The sequence below is a fragment of the Grammomys surdaster genome, unplaced genomic scaffold (assembly GCF_004785775.1).
Source record: "Grammomys surdaster isolate TR1022 unplaced genomic scaffold, NIH_TR_1.0 357, whole genome shotgun sequence".
Classification (NCBI taxonomy): Eukaryota; Metazoa; Chordata; class Mammalia; order Rodentia; family Muridae; genus Grammomys; species Grammomys surdaster.
Genome location: NW_021604776.1, coordinates 11,373 through 35,411, shown reverse-complemented (window position 1 = coordinate 35,411; position 24,039 = coordinate 11,373). Strand labels below are relative to the sequence as shown.

Here is a 24,039-nt window from a genome sequence, read left to right as displayed (position 1 = left end):
AATTAATAAGTGATTTTAAGTTGCAATTACTATCTTAATACATTTTATAAATCCCCATCTAAGCGCTACTGACCCACCTTGTTGCTCATTTTTGCCTTCCATTTATTCAATAGTTTTCGTTTTATGTGATGATTTTAGAATTTTAAGTCAGGTGTATCTAAGGCTTAATCATTGGGACATGGTCAAATCATTCTCCCAGATAGTGTGAACCAAAAGAAATAGAAAATCTCGTTTTTTTAAAAAAAAATGTACTTCGAGACTTAGCTTCTGACTGAGAACTAACGGGGACAAACCTACGGATGGCAGCGAGGGGTCAATTCACCACAGGCATTGGGTCAGGGGTGGAGGAGTCGGAAGTGATTGGGATTTGGGGGAGGAGATTCGCTCACACACTGGAGCTGAGTCTTGAGCGGCCATATCTGCCGCCGCAGCTGTGAATGCAGCATCTGCGCTTAGCTGCCTCCGCGCCGCTAAGGTTCGCGTAGCTCGCCCGTGGCCCGTGGCTGTTCCTGCCTTGCTACCACCGGTAGAACGCTCTCCTCCTGACCTGCCCACCTCGCTCCTTCTCCGCCGCACCCCGGCTGCTCAAACCATGGATCTCGGCAGCAGCAGCGACTCGGCTCCCGACTGCTGGGATCAGGTGGACATGGACGCCCCGGGTTCGGCTCCGAGCGGGGATGGAATCGCCCCCGCAGCCATGGCAGCGGCCGAGGCCGCGGAAGCCGAGGCCCAGCGCAAGCATCTCAGCTTGGCCTTCAGCAGTCAGCTCAACATCAACGCCAAACCTTTCGTGCCTAGCGTAAGCGCAGCAGAGTTCGTGCCGTCCTTCCTGCCCAGATCGGCCCAGCCGCCCGCCCCCACAGCCTCCAGCTGCGACATCGGTGGCGCCGCCGGGGAGCCTCAAGGTAAAAGGATGGAGTGGGGAGCACCTGTGGAACCTTCCAAAGATGGCCCTTTAGTGTCGTGGGAGGGTTCCAGTTCAGCTGTTACCATGGAACTTTCAGAACCTGTTGTAGAAAATGGAGAGGTGGAGATGGCCCTGGAAGAATCGTGGGAGCTTAAAGAAGTGAGTGAAGCAAAGCCTGAGGGTTCTTTGAGAGGTGCAGGGCCCCCAGAAGAAAGTGGCAAGGAAATGATGGAGGAGAAAGAGGAAATAAGGAAATCAAAATCTGTGGTCGTACCATCAGGTGCTCCTAAGAAGGAACACGTAAATGTGGTGTTCATTGGGCATGTAGATGCCGGGAAGTCAACCATTGGAGGACAAATAATGTTTTTGACAGGAATGGTTGACAGAAGGACACTTGAGAAATATGAACGAGAAGCTAAGGAGAAGAATAGAGAGACCTGGTACCTGTCCTGGGCCTTAGATACAAACCAGGAAGAACGAGACAAGGGTAAAACAGTGGAAGTGGGCCGTGCGTATTTTGAAACAGAAAAGAAGCATTTCACAATCTTAGATGCCCCTGGCCACAAGAGTTTTGTTCCAAATATGATTGGTGGTGCTTCTCAAGCTGATTTAGCTGTGCTGGTCATCTCTGCCAGGAAAGGAGAATTTGAAACTGGGTTTGAAAAAGGTGGACAGACAAGAGAACATGCAATGTTGGCCAAAACAGCAGGGGTGAAATACTTAATAGTGCTTATTAATAAGATGGATGATCCCACAGTAGATTGGAGCAGTGAGCGATATGAAGAATGCAAAGAAAAACTGGTGCCCTTTCTGAAAAAAGTTGGTTTCAGTCCAAAAAAGGACATTCACTTTATGCCCTGCTCAGGACTGACTGGAGCAAATATTAAAGAGCAATCTGATTTCTGTCCTTGGTACACTGGATTACCATTTATTCCGTATTTGGATAGTTTGCCAAACTTCAACAGATCAATTGATGGGCCAATTAGGTTGCCAATTGTGGATAAGTACAAGGACATGGGCACTGTGGTCCTGGGAAAGCTGGAATCAGGATCCATTTTTAAAGGCCAGCAGCTTGTGATGATGCCAAACAAACACAGCGTGGAAGTTCTAGGAATAGTTTCTGATGATGCCGAGACTGATTTTGTAGCTCCAGGTGAAAACCTCAAAATCAGACTGAAAGGAATTGAAGAAGAAGAGATTCTTCCAGGCTTCATACTTTGTGAGCCCAGTAATCTTTGCCATTCTGGACGCACATTTGATGTTCAGATAGTGATCATTGAGCACAAGTCTATCATCTGCCCAGGTTATAATGCGGTGCTTCACATTCATACTTGTATAGAGGAGGTTGAGATAACAGCCTTGATCTCTCTGGTAGACAAAAAGTCAGGAGAAAAAAGCAAGATACGGCCCCGCTTTGTGAAGCAAGATCAAGTATGCATTGCCCGGTTAAGGACAGCAGGAACTATCTGCCTGGAGACATTTAAAGATTTTCCTCAGATGGGTCGTTTTACTTTAAGAGATGAGGGTAAGACAATCGCCATTGGAAAAGTTCTGAAGCTGGTCCCCGAGAAGGACTAAGCAATCTCATTTGATGCCTCTGCACCATAATGTGCGAAAGATTGACCGCAATCTACTGCCCATTGACAGACCTGTGCCCATATTTTGCAGAGAAATTTCACAGCGAAAATCCACGTGTTGTCCGCTTTCTCATGTTGAGATCTCAGTCGTGTCACTCCTGAATGCATACTCCAGTTTCCTTCCTCTATACCGCTCTGCTTCCTTGGACAAATCAGTAATAGCTTTGTAAGTGATGTGTATGTAATTGCCTATAATACTAAAAATAATATATTTTAAATTTTTCATTTCCCTTTGGGATATCTAGACATCCTTTGTTCTGTGCAGAACAATCAGTGTGTCAGTGTGTGTATATGTTGATGAAGATAACTAATGTGTAAATAAAACGTTCCGTTTGAAACTTCCGCATTTGGAATGTGTTTGAATAATGCTTAAATTTGGTTGGAGTACTGTTCATTAAATTATTTTCTCAAGTAATTAAATACATTTATTACTTGGGCTTTAAAAAGGTTCATTCACAGTTTAAAAGGGGGAATTTATCAAAACCACACAGGTTTGTGCTAAAGGAAAACTACGGGGGGTGAGAGGGTAGGGTGGGAGTGGGGCAGAACCTATCTTAGTGCCCTTCCCAGGTAACGGTGTTTTCTGAGTCTAAATTCAATTAGTAAAGGAGTTTTTCTACTCACCCAATTATTATTTGAAAATGATTATCTTATTTGTTTTCCATTAGGTCCCATAACAATGATATACTTAAGGTTTCAGACTATATATGTCAAATAGACTCTTATCTGCACGCTGTCATTTTTAACATGCTTTGCTGTTTTTCACTGAAATTTGGGGAGCAAGACACAATGGGTACAATTACTGGGAAGTCAACTGTTGTAGCATGTATGTCATTTACAAAAACAAAGGACTTGACATGAGGAATCTGGTTCTCAGAGTTTAGGGTTCGTTCTAATCTATTCTCCACAAAGTCTTGAGGCAAACACCAATTGTCGATTCTAAGGTAGTTAGATTTATTGTCGGAAGAATGACTTTATGACCCTCAGAACTATCAACAGCTGGAGAATTTTCTGTCTTGGTAAGTGGGTAGTGACTTAGTGAAAACTGTTGCCTGGTAGTGTGCAGAGCCAGTTTCAGAGTAAGAAACGTCTTTCCTAATCACCATGAGCAAGCCGGTAGGTATAGACACTGCCTGCCACATACCTGGGCTTGTGCTCAGGTAATGACAATGTCTTTTCCATGGTCTCTTTCTTTGTGTGCTCATGGAACTCTTGACTTATATGTCAGGTTGGTACTGACTGATCTTGTACCAGCAGTATGGTTCTTTTGGGCATCATCTACCACAGGTTATCAGAGCACCCACTTGAGAAAAAGATTTTAGCTGGTCATGCATCAGCTAACCTAAGACAGAAGGAACCTCGTACTGTGATGGGCACAGCCGTTTAATCACGGATGGGGATGGCACAAGTTTTGTTTAATCTTTAGTCAACCTTTTGGTTGTGTGCTAAACTTTGTACAGCAATCAGGCAAGTCTAGTACTGGATAAAAGTTATCCCTTAGCAGTCACGATTTCTCTGTAGCTCATGTTTGCTCCACTTTGTACCCTAGGTTGGCTTTGAACTTGTGATTGTCCTGCTTCAGTATTCTGAGAGTTGAAATTATGGATGTAAGCCACTACATTGAGCTCTTGGCAGCCACTAAAATTTTTTTAAATGCTACATTAATGTCATAGTAATTTTAGTAATTCACCAATAGTTATATATGTGTGTGTATTATATTCACAGATACAACACACACACACACACACACACACACACACACACACCCCTCTATCAGTTGACTAAAAGAAAAGCCAGGACAGAACTCTTTCCATTCAATCTGAGTAATTTTCAAAAACTGGTTTCTAAATGTTTGTGCATGAGAGACACATAAATTTCAGAGAAAATATCTTTAGAACTTATTTTAGAAATTAGTTCTTTGCAAGTCAGTGAGACTGGCATCATTCAGGAAGTTGGGAACACTAGATTCTAGCTCTTTTAAGGTAGTAGATAAGAGCCTGGCATTCTGACACACTGGTTTGTAATCTAAGTAAGTATTTGGAAAGCCGAGGCAAGAAGATAATGTGTTCAAGGCCAATCTTGGCTACGTCATGAGTTGAGAACAGCCTGGTCTACGTAGTGACAGCCTGTCACAGAGAACCACCAGTAGATCTAAACACACAGTAACATTTCTTTCTAACTTCTAGGTACTTTTCCTTTATAGTTATTAGCATTTAATATTTTTCGGCATTTCAAATTAGGATCATTTACCAGCACAGCACTAGTTTGCCTAGCATGGTGGACTACTTCTAAAGCCATAACCAGGGGAGTGCCCTTTGACAGAGTTTCTGCTGTCTCCAAGTCATATTAAATTAACTTTTAACTCTTTGATGGTTCATTTAAATAAGAGCATCCCTCATATAGACTCATATATTTGAACACTTGGTTCTCAGTTGGTGGTGTGGTTTGGGGGAGGTTTAGGAGCTGTGGCCTTGCTAGAGGTAGCATGCCACAAGGGGAGTGGGCTCTGAGTGTTTATAGTCTCACCCCACCTCCAAGTGCTCTCTCTGCTTCCTGCTTGCAGTTGAGGATGTGTGCTCTCAGCTTCCTGCTCCAGTTGCCCTGCCTGCTGTTTGCTGCCATGCTTCCCTGCCATGATGGTCGATTATCTCTCTGGAACCGTGAGCCTAAATAAACCCTTCATTCTGTAAGTTGCTTCTGGTCATGGTGTTTTATCACAGCAACAGAAAAGTAAACTGATGAAGTGCTTGGAAACCAGAGAGTAGGCTGTTGCTGTGTACACCATGACCATATTTTTTTGGAGGAATATGGAAGACTGAAACTTTGAATTAGAAAAGAGGTTGGATGCTTTAAGCAAACATTAGTAGGAACACAGAAGACTAGTGCGGAGAGTAATGCAGAATGCAGTTGTCTGGCTCACAAGGTTTCAGCAGGGAACAATATTAGCAATTGGACTAGAGCCCGTTTCTGTGCTATTTTGGCAGAGGAACTGGGTGTCTTCTGTCCTTTTCCTAAGAACTCACATAAGGTTAAAATTTATAAAGAGTGGAAGTTCTATCCAGGAAACTGTTGCATGTGTCTAGACATTGACCCCTTTCTGACATGTTTTCTTGAGCAGTTTCAGATCTCCCATTAAGGCACTGGATCCATTTGTGTTGATTCTGCTATGGAGAGAAGGCTTCGTGTTTCATTCTACGTCATGTGAGTTGATACCGTGTTTTTTGCCATCTTTTTAAGGGTCAGTTGGTTATAAATGCATACAGTTATTTCTCTATTACACTGCTCTGTGTTTTTATATGCCAATCACATGTTTTATTGTTACTTCCATTTTGAGTATGCAATAGCATGATACTTCCAAACTTTGTTCTTTTTTTACTTGGCTATTCAGGGACATTTTTACTTCCATATAAATTTTAGGATTTTTTTTTTTTTTAGTTCTGTGGACAATGCCACTAATATTTTGACAGGAATTGCCTTGAATCTGTAAATTATTTTGGATAATATTGATATTTTAACAATAAGTTTTCTAGTTTATGAGAACTGTGGAGTAATTTCTTCGGCAGAGGAAATTACAGTGCTGCACAGTGCTGCGTTTGTGGCGTGATTATTGATAATGCTCTTGCAAGTCTGTGATAAAGAAAATGGAAAACAAGGAATACAAAATGTACAGTTTGGAGAGAGAAAGATTGGTTAGAAGAGGGACTGTGATTGTTAAGGAGGTTAAGCCATTAAGGAGAGGCCTGCTCTGCACTTGAATAGGGGTGCATTCAGGACAAGACTCTACCCTGCTAAGCTTATGACTTGGGAAAGAGGATGGTTTCTGTCCCTAGAATGCAACAACAAACATAAGCTGCTGCTAATGGGGTTCAGGGGAGTGGGGATCTATCCCAAGTCTGCAGCCTAACTTGGCAGTGTCATTCATGTGGTGGTGGCTTCAGAGGCATGAAAGATGAAAAACTGAAGGCATTGTAGGTTCTTTCTTCTCTGTTTACAGAGAGCCAGTGAGGCTAAGCAGTGTGTGTCAGGGTAGTCCCTGTGTGGAGGCCCTGATAGGCCATTGCATCAAGTTGTGAAAATGAAGCATGATCCCCAAGTTGTTAGTGATGTCAGAGCTGTTAGATATCTGCCCAGGCGAGCTGCATAAATGAACTGAACCCAGTCTAATTATATCTATGTTTCAGGTACCAAAACTGAAAGGACAGAGCCATCTAAGTCCTTTGGCATGGGACATAGAGCTACAGGAGTTAGTGTTTGCCATTCTGAGTTGTCTTCCTTTGGCCCATTTTTCCTTTCTATGTCCTATTTCCTCCATTTTGGAGTGTTACTCTTTGCCATTGTATGATGGAAATATGTTTTTTTTTTTTTTCGAGACAGGGTTTCTCTGTATAGCCCTGGCTGTCCTGGAACTCACTCTGTAGACCAGGCTGGCCTCGAACTCAGAAATCCGCCTGCCTCTGCCTCCCAAGTGCTGGGATTAAAGGCGTGCGCCACCACCGCCCGGCATGATGGAAATATGTAATTTGCTTTTTTTTTAATTTACAGGGAGCTACAATTAAGAGATTGCCTTGAGTCCCATAAGAGAGTTTGGATGTTGGACTTTTAAGCAGTGTTGGGGCCATTAAAGACTCGGGACATTTTTAAGCTTGACTGGATGCAGTTTGAATTATTCTAAAACCATGAGCCTGTGGAGGCCATGGAGTGGGATGTGATGGCTTGAATAAAAATTTACTCCTATAGACTCATGTGTTTGAACACGTGATCCCCAGTTGGTGGTGCCGTTTAGGGATGATTAGGAGGTGTGGCCTTTCTGGAAGAAGTATGCCACTGTGAGCAGGTTTTGAGTGTTTATAGTATCACCTTATATCCAGTTTGCTCTCTCTGCTTCCTACTTGTAGTAGAGTATGTGAGCTCTCAGCTTCTGGAGCCAGTTGCCCTGCTTGTCTCTTGCTGCTATGCTTCCCTGTCATGATTCATGATGAACTTTTATCCCTCTGGAACCATTAGCCAAAATAAACTCATTTGTTTCTGTAAGTTATGTCAGTCATAATTTTTTTATCACTGCAACATATAAGTAACTGATATATTCTTTAAGAGCCTTATCTCAATATTCTATCAATTAAGATCATGTATATTTTTCCATGATTTTATTGCATGCTAAATACACAACACACTCTGCACTTCAGGATTTTTTAGTATCTACCCTTTGGCTTTTAGCAACTTAATAAAATACTTTTATTCTCTGAAAATTTCTTATGTAGAATTATTTTAGTCATATTTATCCAATACCACCTCCCTCCAAATCTTCTAATGTCCTCCTCCTCTTCTCCCTCCCAAATTCGTCTAGCAAGTTTTAACCTAAGATTCCTCCTCTGCTTCTCTGTATTTTATGGGACAGCTCAAAGGAAATGTTATATGAAAAAGGGGGCAAACCTACATCCACTGCAGCGAAGACCCAGGAAGGAAAGCAGAGGAAACCTTTAGCTGGGGACCAGCAAACTGCATTTCTCACAGAAGCATTTTTCTTTGATACATAGGAACAGTTTTCCCAGTGCTTTCCTTAACTGCCAAGGTCCTATCCTCAAAGGATACATCTCTCAAAGTAAACCCTTTTTTCAAAGTATCCTGTTTATGCTTCACTACAGTGTAATATTCTATTGTGAGACTCCTGAATTTTGGTTTCTTTAAAAGACAAAGAAATATTATAAGAATATGTTTTTTTGTCTTAATTCCAGGTGTGACTATGATTTGCCTTGTGCTCTGGCAGGGGCATTATTTTCCCAGCTGCAGAGAGTTTCTGCAATGGTGTGACATTTGGAATTCTGGGGACTTTTCAGTGAGTATAAAACTGCTAGAGCCCCAAGGGTGGGTTGTTCGGGGTTGTTGTTTGGTTGTGGTTGGTTATTGTTGGTTGTGGTTTGTTAAGTAGTTGCACACAAAGAAGAAATGACAAGAAGTTAGATATCCTGATGGTAAAGATCAAACTTCCCTGAAGGAACTCGATGTTCCTAATCAGCAGGAAGTAGTCTGACAATAATGCCGCCCTCTTTCTGACCCCTGACTTTATTCAGGGATCTTTTTCCTTTCCTCTGTAAACTTTTTTTGTCTCTTATCTAGTGTTAGGGGGTTGAAAGGATAAAAGAAAGAACCCAAAGTCCATCTACAACAATATTTTCTTGTTAAAGTTTACATATAAACACTTGACAGTACAAATAACATATTTTAGTACAGTTGAACTATAAAATAATGGAGATGATTAGTTTTCATGTCATACCCATGTAAAAGAAACCAACAATCACAGACTTAATAGCAGCTGACTGAGACAGACAGCAGATACACCTAACCATTGGACTGAAGTCAGGGAAGCCTGTGGTTGACTTGAGGGAAAGATCTAAGAAGCTGAAAGAGAGGGCCACCTCATAGGAAGATAAGCAGTCTTAACTAATCCAGACCCCAGGGAGCTCCCAGAGACTAAGCCACCAACCAGAAGGATACACAGGCTAGTTCAAGGCCCCTGACACAAATATGATAGAGGACTGCCTGGTCTGGCCTCAGTTGGAGAAGATCAGCCTAATCCCTGAGAGACTTGAGGTCTCAGGAGTGGGGAGGCTTGGTGGGGTGGGGAGGGCACCCTCTTGGAGGCAAGGGGGAAGAGGAGTGCAATGAGGAACTGTGGGAGAGGGGACTGAGGTGCAGGCAAAGACTGGAATGTAAATAAAATAATTTAAATTTTAAAAAGGCGTTAACAAATGAAAAAATGATTAAAATGTTGGTTTCACTATAAAAAATGTTTTATTTAAGCCCAGATGCCAGGGATGATAGAGGATCCCAGGACCCAGTGGGGATGACATTAGCTGAAATACTCAACAGCAGGGAGATAGTACCTGAAGAGACCACCTCCAGTAGATAGACATGGCCCCCAGTTGAGGGATGGGACAACCCACCCATTTAAATATTTTTAACTCAGAATTGCTCCTGTCTAAAGGAAATGGAGGGACAAAAATAGAGCAGAGACTGAAGGAAAGAGCATCTAGAGACTGCCCCACCTGGGGATCCATCCCACATGCAGATACCAAACCCAGACACTATTGCTGATGCCAAGAAGTGCTTGCTGACAGGAGCCTGATATGGATGTCTCCTGAGAGGCTCTGCCAGAGCCTGACCAATACAGATGTGGATGCTTACAGCCAGCCATTGGACTGACCATGGGGATGCCAATGGAAGGGTTAAGGGAAGGCCTAAAGGAGCTGAAGGAAATTGCAACCGCATAGGAAGAACAACAATATCAACTAACTAGACCCCATAGAGCTCCCAGGGACTAAACCACCAACCAAAGAGTATACATGGGTAGGTCCATGCATGGCTCCTGCCACATATGTAGCAGAGGATGGCCTTATCTGGCATCAGTGGGAGGAGATGCGCTTGGTTCTGTGGAGGCTTGATGCTCCAGAGAAGGGGGATGCTAGAGTGGTGAGGTGGGAGTGAGTGTGTGTGGGGGGTTGTGGAGGGAAGACTGGGAAGGTGGGGATAACATTTGAAATGTAAACAAAAGGTGATTAATTTAAAAAAGAATACATGTAGCTGCCACTACCTGCACAGGGATGAGAGGCAGAAAAGATCAAGTAATGGGAGCAGGGATGTGCTCACAATACACTGTGTACACAGAAATTGTCAAAAGAATTTAAAGTGATAATTTCACTTAGAAGTTTTATGTCATGTGTATATTTCATTATGAGTATTACAAATTATAGACATGACAAATAAATATAGTTTATTATAAATTAAAAATTATGATTTTTTTACATTAACTAATTAACTACTTATAATTGGCTATTGACAGGAAGAAAAATTTGACCCGAGGCTACTCCTTAAAAAAGTGTACTTGTCAGAAGATGCTTTATCAAACATTTAGTGTGTGGTAATGTTCCAACACCACCAAAATCAGAGAAATGAAAAAAGAATAAAAACCTTCTGAATGAACGTGCCATGTGATAGAAAAGGGGAGGGGAGCTTCACTTGTATCCCAGAGAGAACAGCTGACAATTTTCTACAGCAGCATGTAGAATATTTAATATTCACTTGCCACACAGTTCTGTCCCACACTCTCTACTATGGCAGATTGTGTTATAAGAAATCTGCTTTAACTTCTAAAGAGATTTTTTCTCTTCTCACGCTTACCTTTAAACTTGTATGATTTATTTTTAGAGTCAATATTTATATAAAGTTCCCATGCTAAATTAGGTTTCAGCAAAGTCCTTTATACTCAAATTAATATTAAGTAGAATTTACAAGTGCATGTCATTTTACATATACCTCTTTTTGCATATGTGTGGTGTATATATGCAGGTATAATGTGTATGACATGGGCACCGTTTGAGGGGTGTGTATACACGCATGTGCATGGGAAGGCCCAGAGCTGCTATAGAGCATTGCGAAGTTGCACTTCACTTTATTGAAGCATTGTCTCACTGAACTCAGAGCTTACTGATTCTGGCTACCACCTTGGTCCAGGATTCCCCTCCCTGCCTCTCAAATTCTAGGGTTATAGGCAACCAAAATGACTGCCCAGGTTTTACGTAGGTTGTGAGAATCCCAACTCTGCTCTCCATGACTGCTTAGCAAATACTTCATCCACTAAGCTACCGCCTCAAGCCTAATTTTACATATATTTCTCAGTCTCCAGTGAGGATACATTTTTTTCTATATGCAAAACATCTTCGAAATTTTAGACAGCCAGTATTGAAATCTTTCCTCAGTTTTTGTATGTGGAGATCAAAAAATAAAGATTGTTTGTAGTCAGACTGTTCTGTCCAGTCATGGCCCCGCATCTCGCACTTGATATAACATATGCAATACATGCCCAATTACAGATATTCTTTCTCACTTGTCACTGAGGCAGAAGCTCACTCTGTTCTCTAGTGGAGGCTTGGACTATTTTTACTTGCTGTACTGTAGTCTAACTGAACTTTTTCCACATCAATAAATCTACATGATAAGTGACCAATAATCACCCCCAGAAGCTTTTGCCAGCTTGATTGGCAATTCCTGAATTAAATTTTAATGTGTTGAGTTCTGTTCTTATATTTATTTTTTCACTTTCTTATGACAGACTAGTTTTCTAAACTGCTTTTAAACAGTTTTTAAAACTAGTGTATAAGGGAGTAGGTGAAATGAAAGGTGTTTTTTAAATTTCCAAGTATTTACATTCTGAGTAGTGCTAATGACCAAATGCTTCATCCTTACCCCTGGTGTTTAAGGCATGCTAAACGCAAACAAACAAACAAACAAACAACCCCTGTTTGAAAGGGCAGATGAATTGCAAACATACATTTCTTTTTTAAAGTTATGCATTTATTGTGTGTGTGCATATGTAGAGAGGAGGTCAGAGGGCAACTTTTGGGAATCCGTTCTCACATTCAACATTGTTAAAGCAGAGTCTCTTTTGTGTCTGCAGTGTAGCATAAACAGGTGGCCTGGGACAGGTGGCCTGGGAGTTTCTAAATTCTCAGGTCTCTGAATCCCATATTGCCATACAAGTGTTAGGATTCCAGATACATATAACCACATCTGACTTTTTACATTGTTCTGTGAATCAGACTCAGGTGGTTGGCTTGCACTCCAAGATCTTTTACTAGTTGAGCCCTCTCCCTAGCCTGAAAATTTAAAAATCTCACATTCAAGGAGAAAATACAGAGGTTCTAAATAGCAAGAGATACATTAGAGAGCCCCTTGTAGCACTGTGCTCGAATGTAGGTAAGACATAATATCATAATATCATGGTAGTGAGTAAAATAAAGTAATGATCAATGGTTAACAGTTATTAATTCAATAATCCTTTGAAATTAAATCTAGTGTTTGTAAGTGCTCCCTGAAGGGAAGTGTTTACTCTAGAGATTTATTGGAAAAACCCAGGAGGGTGGCTGCCACCGCTTGAGCAAGAAGCAGCAGACAACTGAGCAGAACACAAGGTTTATAAAGCCTTTCTTGGTGGGGATGGAGGTGGGGTGGGTTTCTTGGCTTTCCAGGGTGGCATGATCTTTGGGGTAAGTTCAGGGATTGGTGGGATATTTTTTTTCTTGTAGGGTGGTGCCTGGCCACTTTCCTGCCTTAGGTCTGGGAACTGCCATCACAGCTGTTAGAAAATGACCTTAGGGAAGTCTAGGAGGTGGGGCCTGGTCACTTTCCCATTTTGAAGGGCTGGAATGGCAGCTACAGTTGTTTTAGCCTTTAGGGCCTTTAGGGCCTTTAGGGAAGTCTGGGCCTGGCTACTGGAGCCCTTCAGGAGGGTACCTGGCCACCTGGGTATCCTCTGAGAGGCTGTACCCATCAGTTGACTGAGACAGATGCAGATACTTACAGCCAACCAGGAGACTCATGTGAGAGAATTATGGGAAGGATTGAAGGAGCTGAAGGGGATGGCAACCCTATAGGGAAACCAACAGTCTCAACTAACCTGGACCCTTGGGAGCTCCCAGAGGCTAAGCCACCAACCAAAAAGCATACGTGGGCTGGCCGATGGCCCTTGCACATATGTAACAGAGGGCTGTTTTGTCTGGCCTCAGTGGGAGAGGAAGCACCTACTCCTGTAGAGACTTGATGCCCCAGGGAAGGAGGATGTGTGAGGGAGTGGACAAAGCACCCTATCAGAGGCAAAGTTGAGAGGGATGGGGTGAAGAAGTCTTGGAGGGGGCACCAAAAAGTGAGGCAACACATTTGGAATGTAAATAAAAGAAAATATTTTATTTTTTTAAAAAAAGAGGGTTTACAAAGTTTACAAATGGAGTTCACAACAGGAAAAACCGTCCCTGCTTCTTGAGTTGGCATGACTAGCCAACATTGTTGGCTTTCCCTTCTAAGCACAGAGATTCTCTTTGAACACTCTACCCCTGGAGATCTCTAGCTGCCAGGCACCACCCGTAGACTACTCTGGTGGCCAGGTTTGACCCCTTGAGGTGCCCAGTGGCCAGTCCCTCAACTTGGGCAGCTCCAATGGCTAGGCCCTGTCTCCAAGTGGCTCCAACAGCCAGTCCCTGCCCCAGGCTGCTCTAACTGCCATTTCCAGGACCCACCCACAGGCAGGAGAGTGGCCAGGCTCCACCCTACAGAAAAAAAACCCCACCAATCCCGATCTTGCCCCCAAGTCAGGCCACCATGTAAAGCTCTGTATGCCCCCCTGCCACCTCCAAGAAACCCTATATAAATCCTATATTCTGCTCACTTCTCTGCTGCTTCTTGCCTGAGCAGAGGCAACCACCCTCCTAGGTTTTTGCCTCCCAATAAATGTCTTGTGTGAGGTTTGTTGTGCAGTGTGACTCTGTGGTATTTCTTGGCTTGGACGGTCAGGATACCTTTCCCATCTGAGTGATAATGCACCTAGAGTGAAATCAAAGTTCCGAACAAAAACATAATAGGAGTGTCCTAGCAGAATATGGGCTGTGCTCCAAGGTAGCTAGAGATGAATGCACATCGAAATTATTTCTGTAAGACAGAAGAGAAAGCTGTGGGGAGCACAGGCACCATTATGCTAACTCTGAGAACAGTGAGATTTGCAAGCCTTTCAAATTCTAAAGGATAAATGTGAAATCCCACACTATCTGTGACATTTGACTTAGTGGACCACAAGATACTGTGTATAACTAGGGTGTGCAGGCTTGTAACCATTACTATGAAAGGCAAGTTCTGCTCTACACTTACCCCAAAGGCCCCAGACTCTGCCAGCAGCTTCTATCAGAAGAGTGGCTAGAGTTAACGTGTGCTCTCTTCACAACATGACATGCTTGTTTTGTATAGAGTAAGCTGATGTTTCCATGGTGATCTTGGCCTGGGGCGGGGAGGGGGAGTAAGGCCTTAGGGGACTGCTTGTTAGAACCTTGAATAAAGCACCTACCTTGTGAACTTTTTGTTCCTCACGCATAACATAGAGATAATGTAAGCCATTTGCTTTGTAGGACACTTCTTAGGGCTGTATAAGACTCAGGCACAAAGAGTTCTTTGTTATAGGGTATGGGGTGGACATGTGGCAAGATATACCTAATCACTATGCACGAGTAATCTGTTGGAGGTTGTATAAAAGTGGTAATTTCTTTAATAACACACATAAGAGAAACGGATAGTGGATTACAGTAGAAGAGCAGAGCTGTTGCAGCAATGCAGAGGCTAGTATGAGGTTTTAGAGTCAATTTGTTAAGAAATGGTTTGGTAGCATGCTGCAGCCAAGCTATGCCGGTGTCTATGGCCCAAGCTTCAGCAGAGGGCTGTTGATGTCTGTGGTCTATCTGCCACCAGAGACCAAGAGGAGCTTTTTGGTATGTGCTGATGCTGGAGACCACGTGGATGTTCATAGTCTATACTTTCACCAGAAACCACGTAGGAACCCGTGAACCATGCTCCTGCTGACTGTAAATGGCAAAGAAGAACTTTTACAGTGAGATCAATGACTACAGACTCACATTTGACAAAAAAGGGACATAGAAGACTTCTGTGACAACCCCTACCCTCCCCCCAAAGTTACAGCCTAGACAGGAAACTATCAAAGAGAATTCTGAAAAATTATAGTAAAGATGCTGGAGTGTAGCTCTCCAAAATTGATGACTTCTGGTGGAGGTGGGCATGGGAAAGGACTCAGTTTTCTTTAAGGCGCTGGCCTCTATGAGTTTGACCATGTTCCAGTGAGTATATGGGCAACACAAATTGGACTTGTTTCTTTTTTTTCTTCTGTTTTGGGTGGGGGTAGAGGTCACAAGGATAGGAGAGCAGTTATAGGAGGACTGGGGCATGATTGTGATTGGGGTGCATGATGTGAAATTCCTAAAAAGTCAATGAAATATGTTGGAAAATGGTCTAGCAGGAATATAGTATCTTGAGATACCTTTGAATAGGTGCATCAATGCAAATACACATCCTGACATCTTATCAAGAGGGAGCGAAAAACCCTCAATGTTCTGTTTGTTTATCTATTGGCTCTAAGTATTTGCTCATTTATTTGAAGGTAACCTTGAAAAGGCTTCTGCGGCCAAGCCTAATAGTTCAGCACTGTATACCATCTACATGGGAGGTTGAGGTAGAAAAATCCCAAGTTCAAGGTCTCCTGGGCTACAGAGTGAGTTCAAAGCCAACCTAGGTAAGACCCCTGATTGAAAATAAGTAAAAAGAGGGCTGTGGTTTAACTCAGTGGTACAGTGCTTGTCTAGCATGTGCGAGACCTAGGTTTAATTCCACTATCAGAGTCAATCAGCCAATCAAACAGTAAAATAAGGTAGTAAAGCTAAATCCCAAAATTCTGTCTTCATAAGTGTGCATTGCGGCTTTGGAGAAATTGAAGAAAAAATCTAACGATAGATATTATAAAATGATATGCTAGGATATAATGTTATAAAGACAACACACAATTTCATGTAGCTTTATCAAAATTTTAAATTAATATACTTGGGCACTTCTGCTTTTCCAACACTCATGTTTACTCACAAGGTATTTTGCAAATAATTCTAAACACTAAATGGAAAACTATTTTATTGTATATCTGTAAAATATGTGAATACTTAAAGAATAAATATAACATCAGAGGCAAAGATATTAAATTATAAATATAGGCTCTAGGTTGTGTGCTCAATTGATTGTATTTATTGTTATAGGTGCTTGAATTGTCCTATCTTAGGCTTTGCTTTATATATTTTCTAAAATAAATTATTGTATCACAAAAATCATGTAGGCTTTTGATGTAAAATGCTTCTTAGTAAAATCATAGTGCTTGACTGCATACTACTTGAATTCATCATATTTTCTGATGCTTCTTAGAAGACAAAGCTAATAAATATGTGTACATCTTTAAAGAATATATCATGATTTCATACTGATAATATCTATTCAAGTTCAGGACTCTAGGATACATACTTTACATCATTGAACTTAATTTCAATATGAACTTTTTCTGAGTCTTCAAGTCCTTATTCCTAGGATATTGACAAAGTATTATCCCACAATTTATACTCCAAATTATCTAAAAGAAACCCACAAAAATAGTATTAATAATATGTCAATTCTTGCTGAATGTGATGGTATGTCCCTACAGTCTCAGAACTTAGGAAGGTTAAAAAATACAAAACAAAAAACAAAACAGTGATCTCCTTTATCATTTGTTCTTTGAATTTGTGCCTTCTTCTCTCCCATGGGTTTGTTTCTTTGTTTCTTTCCTTTACTAGTTTGGTATGATTTGATTCCTTCCATATATGAATTCATGTAGTTTTCTCCAACTTGATTTTTTTCATTTATCAACACAGTGTTCCCAATAAATACATAGAAATAATTATTATTTTTCAAAGCTACATACTATTAATTTATCTTAGTTTGTAAGCCTTCTATCCACAGATATTTAATCATTCTAATTTTTGCTGTGATATGTATTACTGAAAGAAATATCATATTCATATTTTCCCATCATTTCTTTTGCTCCGAGTCTTGAGTATCATGAACTAGACAGTATAGGCTAGGCACTTTCTAATACACCTATAAAAAGAATTTACCATTTTGTAAATAGTGACCTTGGTTTTTATAACGTCACAAACAGTTCTATGCATTTGCAAAGGTTGAGAGTCACAGGCTTATATAACTGTTTTTTAATTTTTTGTTATTGGAGCATAGCAACAAAAAGTAAAACTCATAATTGGAGTCCTCCTACTAGATATTTACTACTAAGAGAAATTAAGGGCTGTCCTAACTTGACTTTATAATCACAGTTGCTAGCAGAGGGGCTTAGAACAAAAAAAGTGTTTATTAAATGTATACTGAGCATGAATGACCATTAAAGTGCATTAATACCATAGATTATTGTTTTCTTATAAAATATATTATTGCAATTATCCTTAAGTCTGACATTACATTCTCTGAAATGTGCTATAGTCATATATTAATACAGCAAACATTTATTTAATGTACCAGATGATGGCAGTATTTTAGATGCTTTAGATAAAATAGAAAAAAATAAAAGGGCAAACAAACAAACAAACAAACACCCCCAAAACCTATGTCTCTGTGCAGTTGATATCTTAGTGGAAAGAAAATAAGAATAAAATTATACTTGAAGCTCCCTCTTCCCAACTGACTCAAGCTTGTGTCAAATTGGGAAAAACAAACCACTACCACCACCACCACCAACAACAACCCAGCACAACTGACCCATTGTGAATCTGACACACAAATGCTTCACTCTTACACTAATAATCTTTCTTTTTCCTTTTTTGTTTATCCGCAAGATCTCACATTAATGTCACAATGTAAAACACAGTATAACTTTAAAAGACCCATAGTCCTTAAAAATCCCAATACTTTGCTCCCGGAGCTGTCAACATCACATTTAGTTTTCCTAGATGTAAAGCCATACCCTAATTAGAAATACCACCTTAATATTATAGCTCAAGAAGTTGAAGAATAAGTTTGAAGTCACGTACAGCATTTTGACATAATTGTGCTCTTAGGATACCCATCATATTTTCCTTTATAAACTAAATATTTTATTGTAAGTAATTGCAGTAGGAAGTTGAAGGCACTCATGGGAGTCAGGATTTCCTTTGGGGCAATTAAAGTTTTTATTTTTAAGTTTAGAAGCATGATTTGAAAAGCAATACACTCATTTTCTAAAGTTAGAAGCGCATTATTTGAGGGTAGTGTTTTGCAGATTTCCACAATATTTATCTTAAAAAGAAGAATTCTAATTTTGGTTTTAAGGCTTTTCTCCTTTTAAAAACATATATATATATATGTACTAAAACTATCTTAGGGACTGGAGAGATGGCTCAACAGCTAAGGAAACTCTTCTAAAGGATCTGTAAGTCCCAGCACCCACATGGCTGCTCACAACCATCTGTAACTCCAGTCCCAGGAGATTCGGTGTCCTGTTCTGGTCTCTCCAGGTGTTGCATGCACACAGTGCACAGACACATGCAGACCATACATATAAAATAAAAATAACCAAAAAAATTAATAACTGAAAAAATTTCAACAGTTTAAAATTTGAAGTTTTCTTTAAAAAAAAAAAAAAAACAATGTATCTTTAGAAATCCAAAGTGTCTCAGCTGTGGGCATTTCGGAAAAGAAAGTTAAATGCTTTTTCTTGAAATGGGATGAAACAGTGCATAGTCACAATCAAATAAAAAAAATCAAATATCAAATCTTCTAAATGACACAGTATTCAATGTCTGGGATTCATTCCCAATCTTCTGCGTCCAAAGGGCTTATGCAGCTCCACTTCCCTGGCTCTGCCACCTTTAGTACATATAGCTTGTCTCACAGGCTCAGGGCAACTCCACGTCATAGCTGCTGCTGTCTTTGATGGTAATCCTACAGTTCTGGCATCTTCAGCATGCTGAGTTCTATACTGTGAATGAGGCTGCACCTTCACCAATAGCCTCTCCTAGGTTCTCTTTGGGGACTCCAACCTTGGTGGCAAGCCATAGCCTCTTTCTATGACCTATTCAGTCCTAGGTTCTCCATTGCAACTGAGACTGCACCTTTACAGTGGTGTCTCATGATGCCAAGCCTTAGCTACTGTCGATGACTCATTCAAATCTTCAAAACCAGTACCTTATAGGACATTCTCATGCATTACCAAATTTGGCTGCTAGTATGATATATAGCCCTAGCCACCCTGTGGACTACACTGTTCGTGTGCTGACCCTGAGGGAACACTTTCCAGAAGATTTCATCTCAGTGAGATCTCTCTCTATATATCTATATATCTATATATATCTATATATATCTATATATCTATATATCTATATATCTATGTCTATATCTATATCATCTATATATCTATATCTATATCATCTATATATCTATATCTATATCTGAGAGCTCCCAGAAGTCCAGGTTAGTTGATATATCGATATCGATATAGATAGAGAGAGATATCGATATAGATATCGATATAGATAGATATATAGATATGGATATAGATATAGATAGAGACAGAGACAGAGATAGATAGAGAGATATATACACATCTACCTCTACCTCTATCTCTTCCAAAAGTGAATTTTTATTGGAGTTTTCAGTTACTTTTATACATTTTTAATTCATATTTATTTATTTATTTACATCCCAAATGCTGCCCCCTCCTGTTCCTCCTCATAGAGACCTTCCCTCCATCCCCCCCCTTCTCCTCTGAGAAGGTGCCTCTCTTTGTCCCCCCACTGTAGCACATCAAATTTCTGACAGAGTAGGTGCATCTTCTCCCACTACAGTCAGACAAGGCAGTTCCGTTGGGCAATGGATTCCACAGTCAGGATGCAGCCTTAAGGAGAGCCTCCACTCCAGTTGTTGGAGGACCTACATGGAGACTGAGCTGCACGTCTGCTACATATGTGCCAGGAACCTCAGTCCAGCCCGTGTATGCTCTTTGGTTGGTGGCTCAGACTCTGAGAGCTCCCAGAGGTCCAGGTTAGTTGACTCTGTTGATCTTCCTGTGGAGTTCCTATCCTCTTCAGGGCCTTCAGTCCTTCCCCTAGCTCTTCCATAACAGTCCCCAACCTCTGTGCAATGTTTGACTGTGGGTCTCTGCATCTGTTTCAGTCAGCTGCTGGGTAGAGCCCCTCAGAGGACAGTTACCCTAGGCTCCTGTCTACAAGTATAACAGAGTATAATTCATAGTGTCAAAGATTGATGCTTGCCCATGGGATGGTCTTCAAGTTGGGCTAGTTATTGGTTGACCATTCCTTTAGTCTCTGCTCCATTTTTGTCCCTGTATTTCTTTTAGACAGGACAAATTTTAGGTCAAAAGTTTTGTGGGTGGGTTGATGTCCCTATCTTTCCACTAGGCGTCCTGCCTGGCTGAAGGAGGTGCCCTCTTCAGGTTCCATATCCCCACTGTTAGGCATCTCAGCTAAGGTCACATGCATTGGCTCCTGGGAGTCTCCCCCATCTCAGGTCTTTGGGACTTCCTAGCAATTCTTCCTACCTGCTAACCGCCTCCCACCCCAGCACCAGCAGCTGCAGATTTCTATTCATTCTCCTGGCCTTCTGGGTCTCTCTCCTGTCTTTGTGAACGAACGTCTGATCCTGCCCGTCCCCCTTCCCTCTCCCACCCACTTTGTCTCTTAATGACAGCAATTCCTCACCCCAGCTAAGCAACATCAATTGTTCCAGCAAAGCAAAAGTTTCACTTCAGTGGTTCTGGTCTCTTAATGACAGCTGAAACTGAAACACTCCCATGTGTCTGACATAAAACTAGCCAGCATGGAAACTAACTGTTAGGTCCAAAGTGCCCCCCCCCCCCCGCCGCCATGAAAATGCTACTGACACTGTTCTAAATGATAGTCTTGGCCCAGTTCAGGCTGGGCTCTGACTGGAAAACAGAAGGATTGCTACTTAAACTCAGGATTTCTCTGAAATCATGTAAAGCAGGTTTCTGTTAGTCAGGAAAAGCCATTACTACCCTTACATTACTACCCTTATACGCTCCCACACTCAACAGCCTTAGGCAAGGTCATCTAGTTCCTGATGAATGCAAACAAGCCTGGAACACATCAAAGTAGCTCTGCTAGTTTCTAGGCTGTTCTGGCTCACATGCTTTCCCCTGCTAACCTTAAACCCCTTAAAACAGACAAGGGGTTTCCTGCCTTTTATTGTTCTGTCTCCTGAGAGACAGTCCCAGCAGTTTGAATTCCCCAATAAACCTTTCTTTTTATGGCTCTCAGTGATGTCTTTCAGTGGTTCAATTGTATCTTCACTTCTGTCCACTTCACTAACTCCTTGGCAACAGTCACTTAAACTCTTCAACACAGGATTGAATCAGACCGCCAAGACCAAATCTGATCTGGCTACTACAGACAGTGGAGAGCAAACCACCAAACCACTAATAATGACATCTTCAGAGCTGTTGTCTGGAGAGAAGGGGGTCAGTGGTCAGAAATGAAATGAAATCATGTTGGACATGATAGTACTTGCCTGTAATTCAAGCACTTGGGAAGCTGAAGGAGGAATATCATAAATCTGAGGCTAGCTTAGGTATCACAGATAGGCCCTGTTTTGAACAAACAAGTTCCTTGTGGAGCACTTCCACAAATAACTAAAAGCCAACAGGTTGTATAGAAATGGTTCTTATGCATGGTAACCAAGGACTACATGGAAGTAGGAATCTTGGTTCCTACTTGTATTCTGCTTATGGACATTTGAAACGTAGGCATGTTTTACTTCAAAATTGAGGTGTTGAAACAGAGTAATGTATCCAGACTGCCTAGTAGAAATATTCTAAGGAGACATTTGTGTTCTCGTGGTTGGCTATCAGACTATTAAAAGACTGAAGCCCCCAAATTAGAATCTTGCCCAGAATCTTCTGCTAGGAGAAGAACTCGATGAAGCCATGGGGACATCCAGATGAGGAGTTTGTCTCTCAGAAACAATGCCAGTTGATCTTGCAGCAGACTGACTTTGCAAGAAAGCTTCCAAGTGGTGGCCAGGGGATTGCAGCCTGCCAAACTGCTTAGTTATGCATCTCTTTTGCTTTTGATTTAAATTTTACCCTCATGTCATGGTCCAAGAAGACAGATTTGTGAGAGTCACTGCATTTCTTTGTCCCTATTCACAATTTTGCCACATTGAATCTTTTTCTGCTTCTCATTACTTTTTTTTTTTTAATAGAAAGGGTATTGAAAGCTGGGAGAGAAAAGGTCCAAAAGCAGACCTATCAAAATAAAAGCTGATTTCTCTATGGAAACTTTAAAAGATAGAAACGCTGAGAGCAATGTACTTCAGCTCCTAGAAGATCACAGATGCCAACAGGAGACTCCTATACCAGCAGAACTATCCACCCTAATGAAAGGAAAAGAAATTTTCCCCATGACAAGATCATTCTAAAGCACTGTCAGCTCCATAAATGATAATGAAAGAAATATTTAAACAGAAGAGAATGATTAAAAAAAAATCAATGAAACTACAGAAAATAAAAAAAGATGCTTGTAGGAGGAGCTAGGGTGGGAGGAGTAAGGAGGAGAAGAGGAAAAGTAAGAGGAGGAGCTGGAGAGAGCAGAGATGTAGGAGTGATGGAGAGCCACGCAGGTATGGAGAGCAGTCGTGGGTAACAACTTTTATTTAGGTTAGCTAACTGGGAAACAACTCTCTTTGTATGGGCATATTGTTATTAGCATTACTAAATACATAAAGCCTTTGATTAATCTTTAAGCATTAGAGTCTCATTTTCTTACTGGGCCTGCGTGGATGGTGAGATGGTCTGGGCAATGCCCAGCCTTTCGGAGACAGTGTGGGAGATTGGCAGAGACATCTCCCATGCTGGAGTCTCCTGGGTGGTAGAGTTGGTGTTTCTGGCTGGCCGTTTTTAGCTGCAGTGCGCACATGGCCTCCGGCTGAGAAACATGGCGGCTGAGCTACGCAGAGCCGCCACAGCTTGGGTAGTCCACTTGACCAGTGGCTGATTTTATATAATTACCTCAACAGATTCTAATGTATTAGTAAGCAAATGACAATTAAGATAACATCAAACAGTACACAATCAACAAAATGACAGGGAATTAACACATGTTTTTCAATAACTCTGCATATCAACAATTGCAACTCCCCAATAAAAGGCACAGACTAAAAGATGCGATCAGAAAACACGATTCCTCCTTTTGCTGCCTCTAAGAAACACAACTCGTTACTAAAGATAGACAGCACTTTAGGATGAAAGCATGGCTAAAGATACTGTAATCAAACAGAACTAAGGAGAAAGCAAACACCACTATCAAAGCATGGGATAAAAAAAGACTTTAAGCCAACACAAGATAGAAAAGATAAAGAAGGTAACTTATCAAGATGGCATTACAATTAGATATATGCACTGAATATATCAATATATCAGTATATCCAATTTCTTAAAACAAATACTATTTTTAAAGTCACAGATTATCCTCAATGCAGTTCTAGTTGGTGACTCCAATACCCTTCCTCATCAAATATACAGGTCATTCGGGTGGGGAGGAGAGAAAAAGAGTGGAGCTAGAAAGATAGTGTGGATCAAATGGATTTAACGTATCTACAGAACACTGTTTCAAAGTCCAAAGTTTCTTCTGAGACTCTAGGCAATCTCTTCATTATAACTCCTTGTAAAATAAAAAAGCAAATCAAATACTTCAGGCCAAAATTAGTCATGCTAACTTTATTGCAGTCACAAAATGGGGAAGAGTTGCCAAGAGCCTCATCTGAGACAAAAATGCATTCCATGTCTAAGAGCACTCTGACCCTTGGCACACGGAGGACAGAAGGAAATAAACCATACAGCAGGCTTTCCAGCTCAAGGAAGTTGGGATGTGCTAATTCTTTTTTTTAAATTCATTTTACCCTCCCCCCATAACAGCTCCCTCCCTCTTCTCTTTCCAGGCTTATCCTTACAAAACCCTCCCCCTATTACCACCACCCCTTCTTGTCAGAGAAGGAGAGTTCCTCTTGGGTACCACCCCATTCTGGGACATCTAGTCCCAGCAGGTCTAGGCATGCATGTACTAATTTTTAGGC

General features: G+C 41.2%; 1 protein-coding gene across 1 annotated transcript; it reads left to right on the top strand.

The window, feature by feature from the left end:
• Positions 1–381: 381 nt before the first annotated feature.
• On the top strand, positions 382–2,894 carry Gspt2 (G1 to S phase transition 2). The gene has a single exon (XM_028779617.1). It carries the CDS (start codon positions 593–595, stop codon positions 2,483–2,485), a length of 1,893 nt encoding a protein of 630 aa, XP_028635450.1. The 5' UTR covers positions 382–592; the 3' UTR covers positions 2,486–2,894.
• Positions 2,895–24,039: the final 21,145 nt, after the last annotated feature.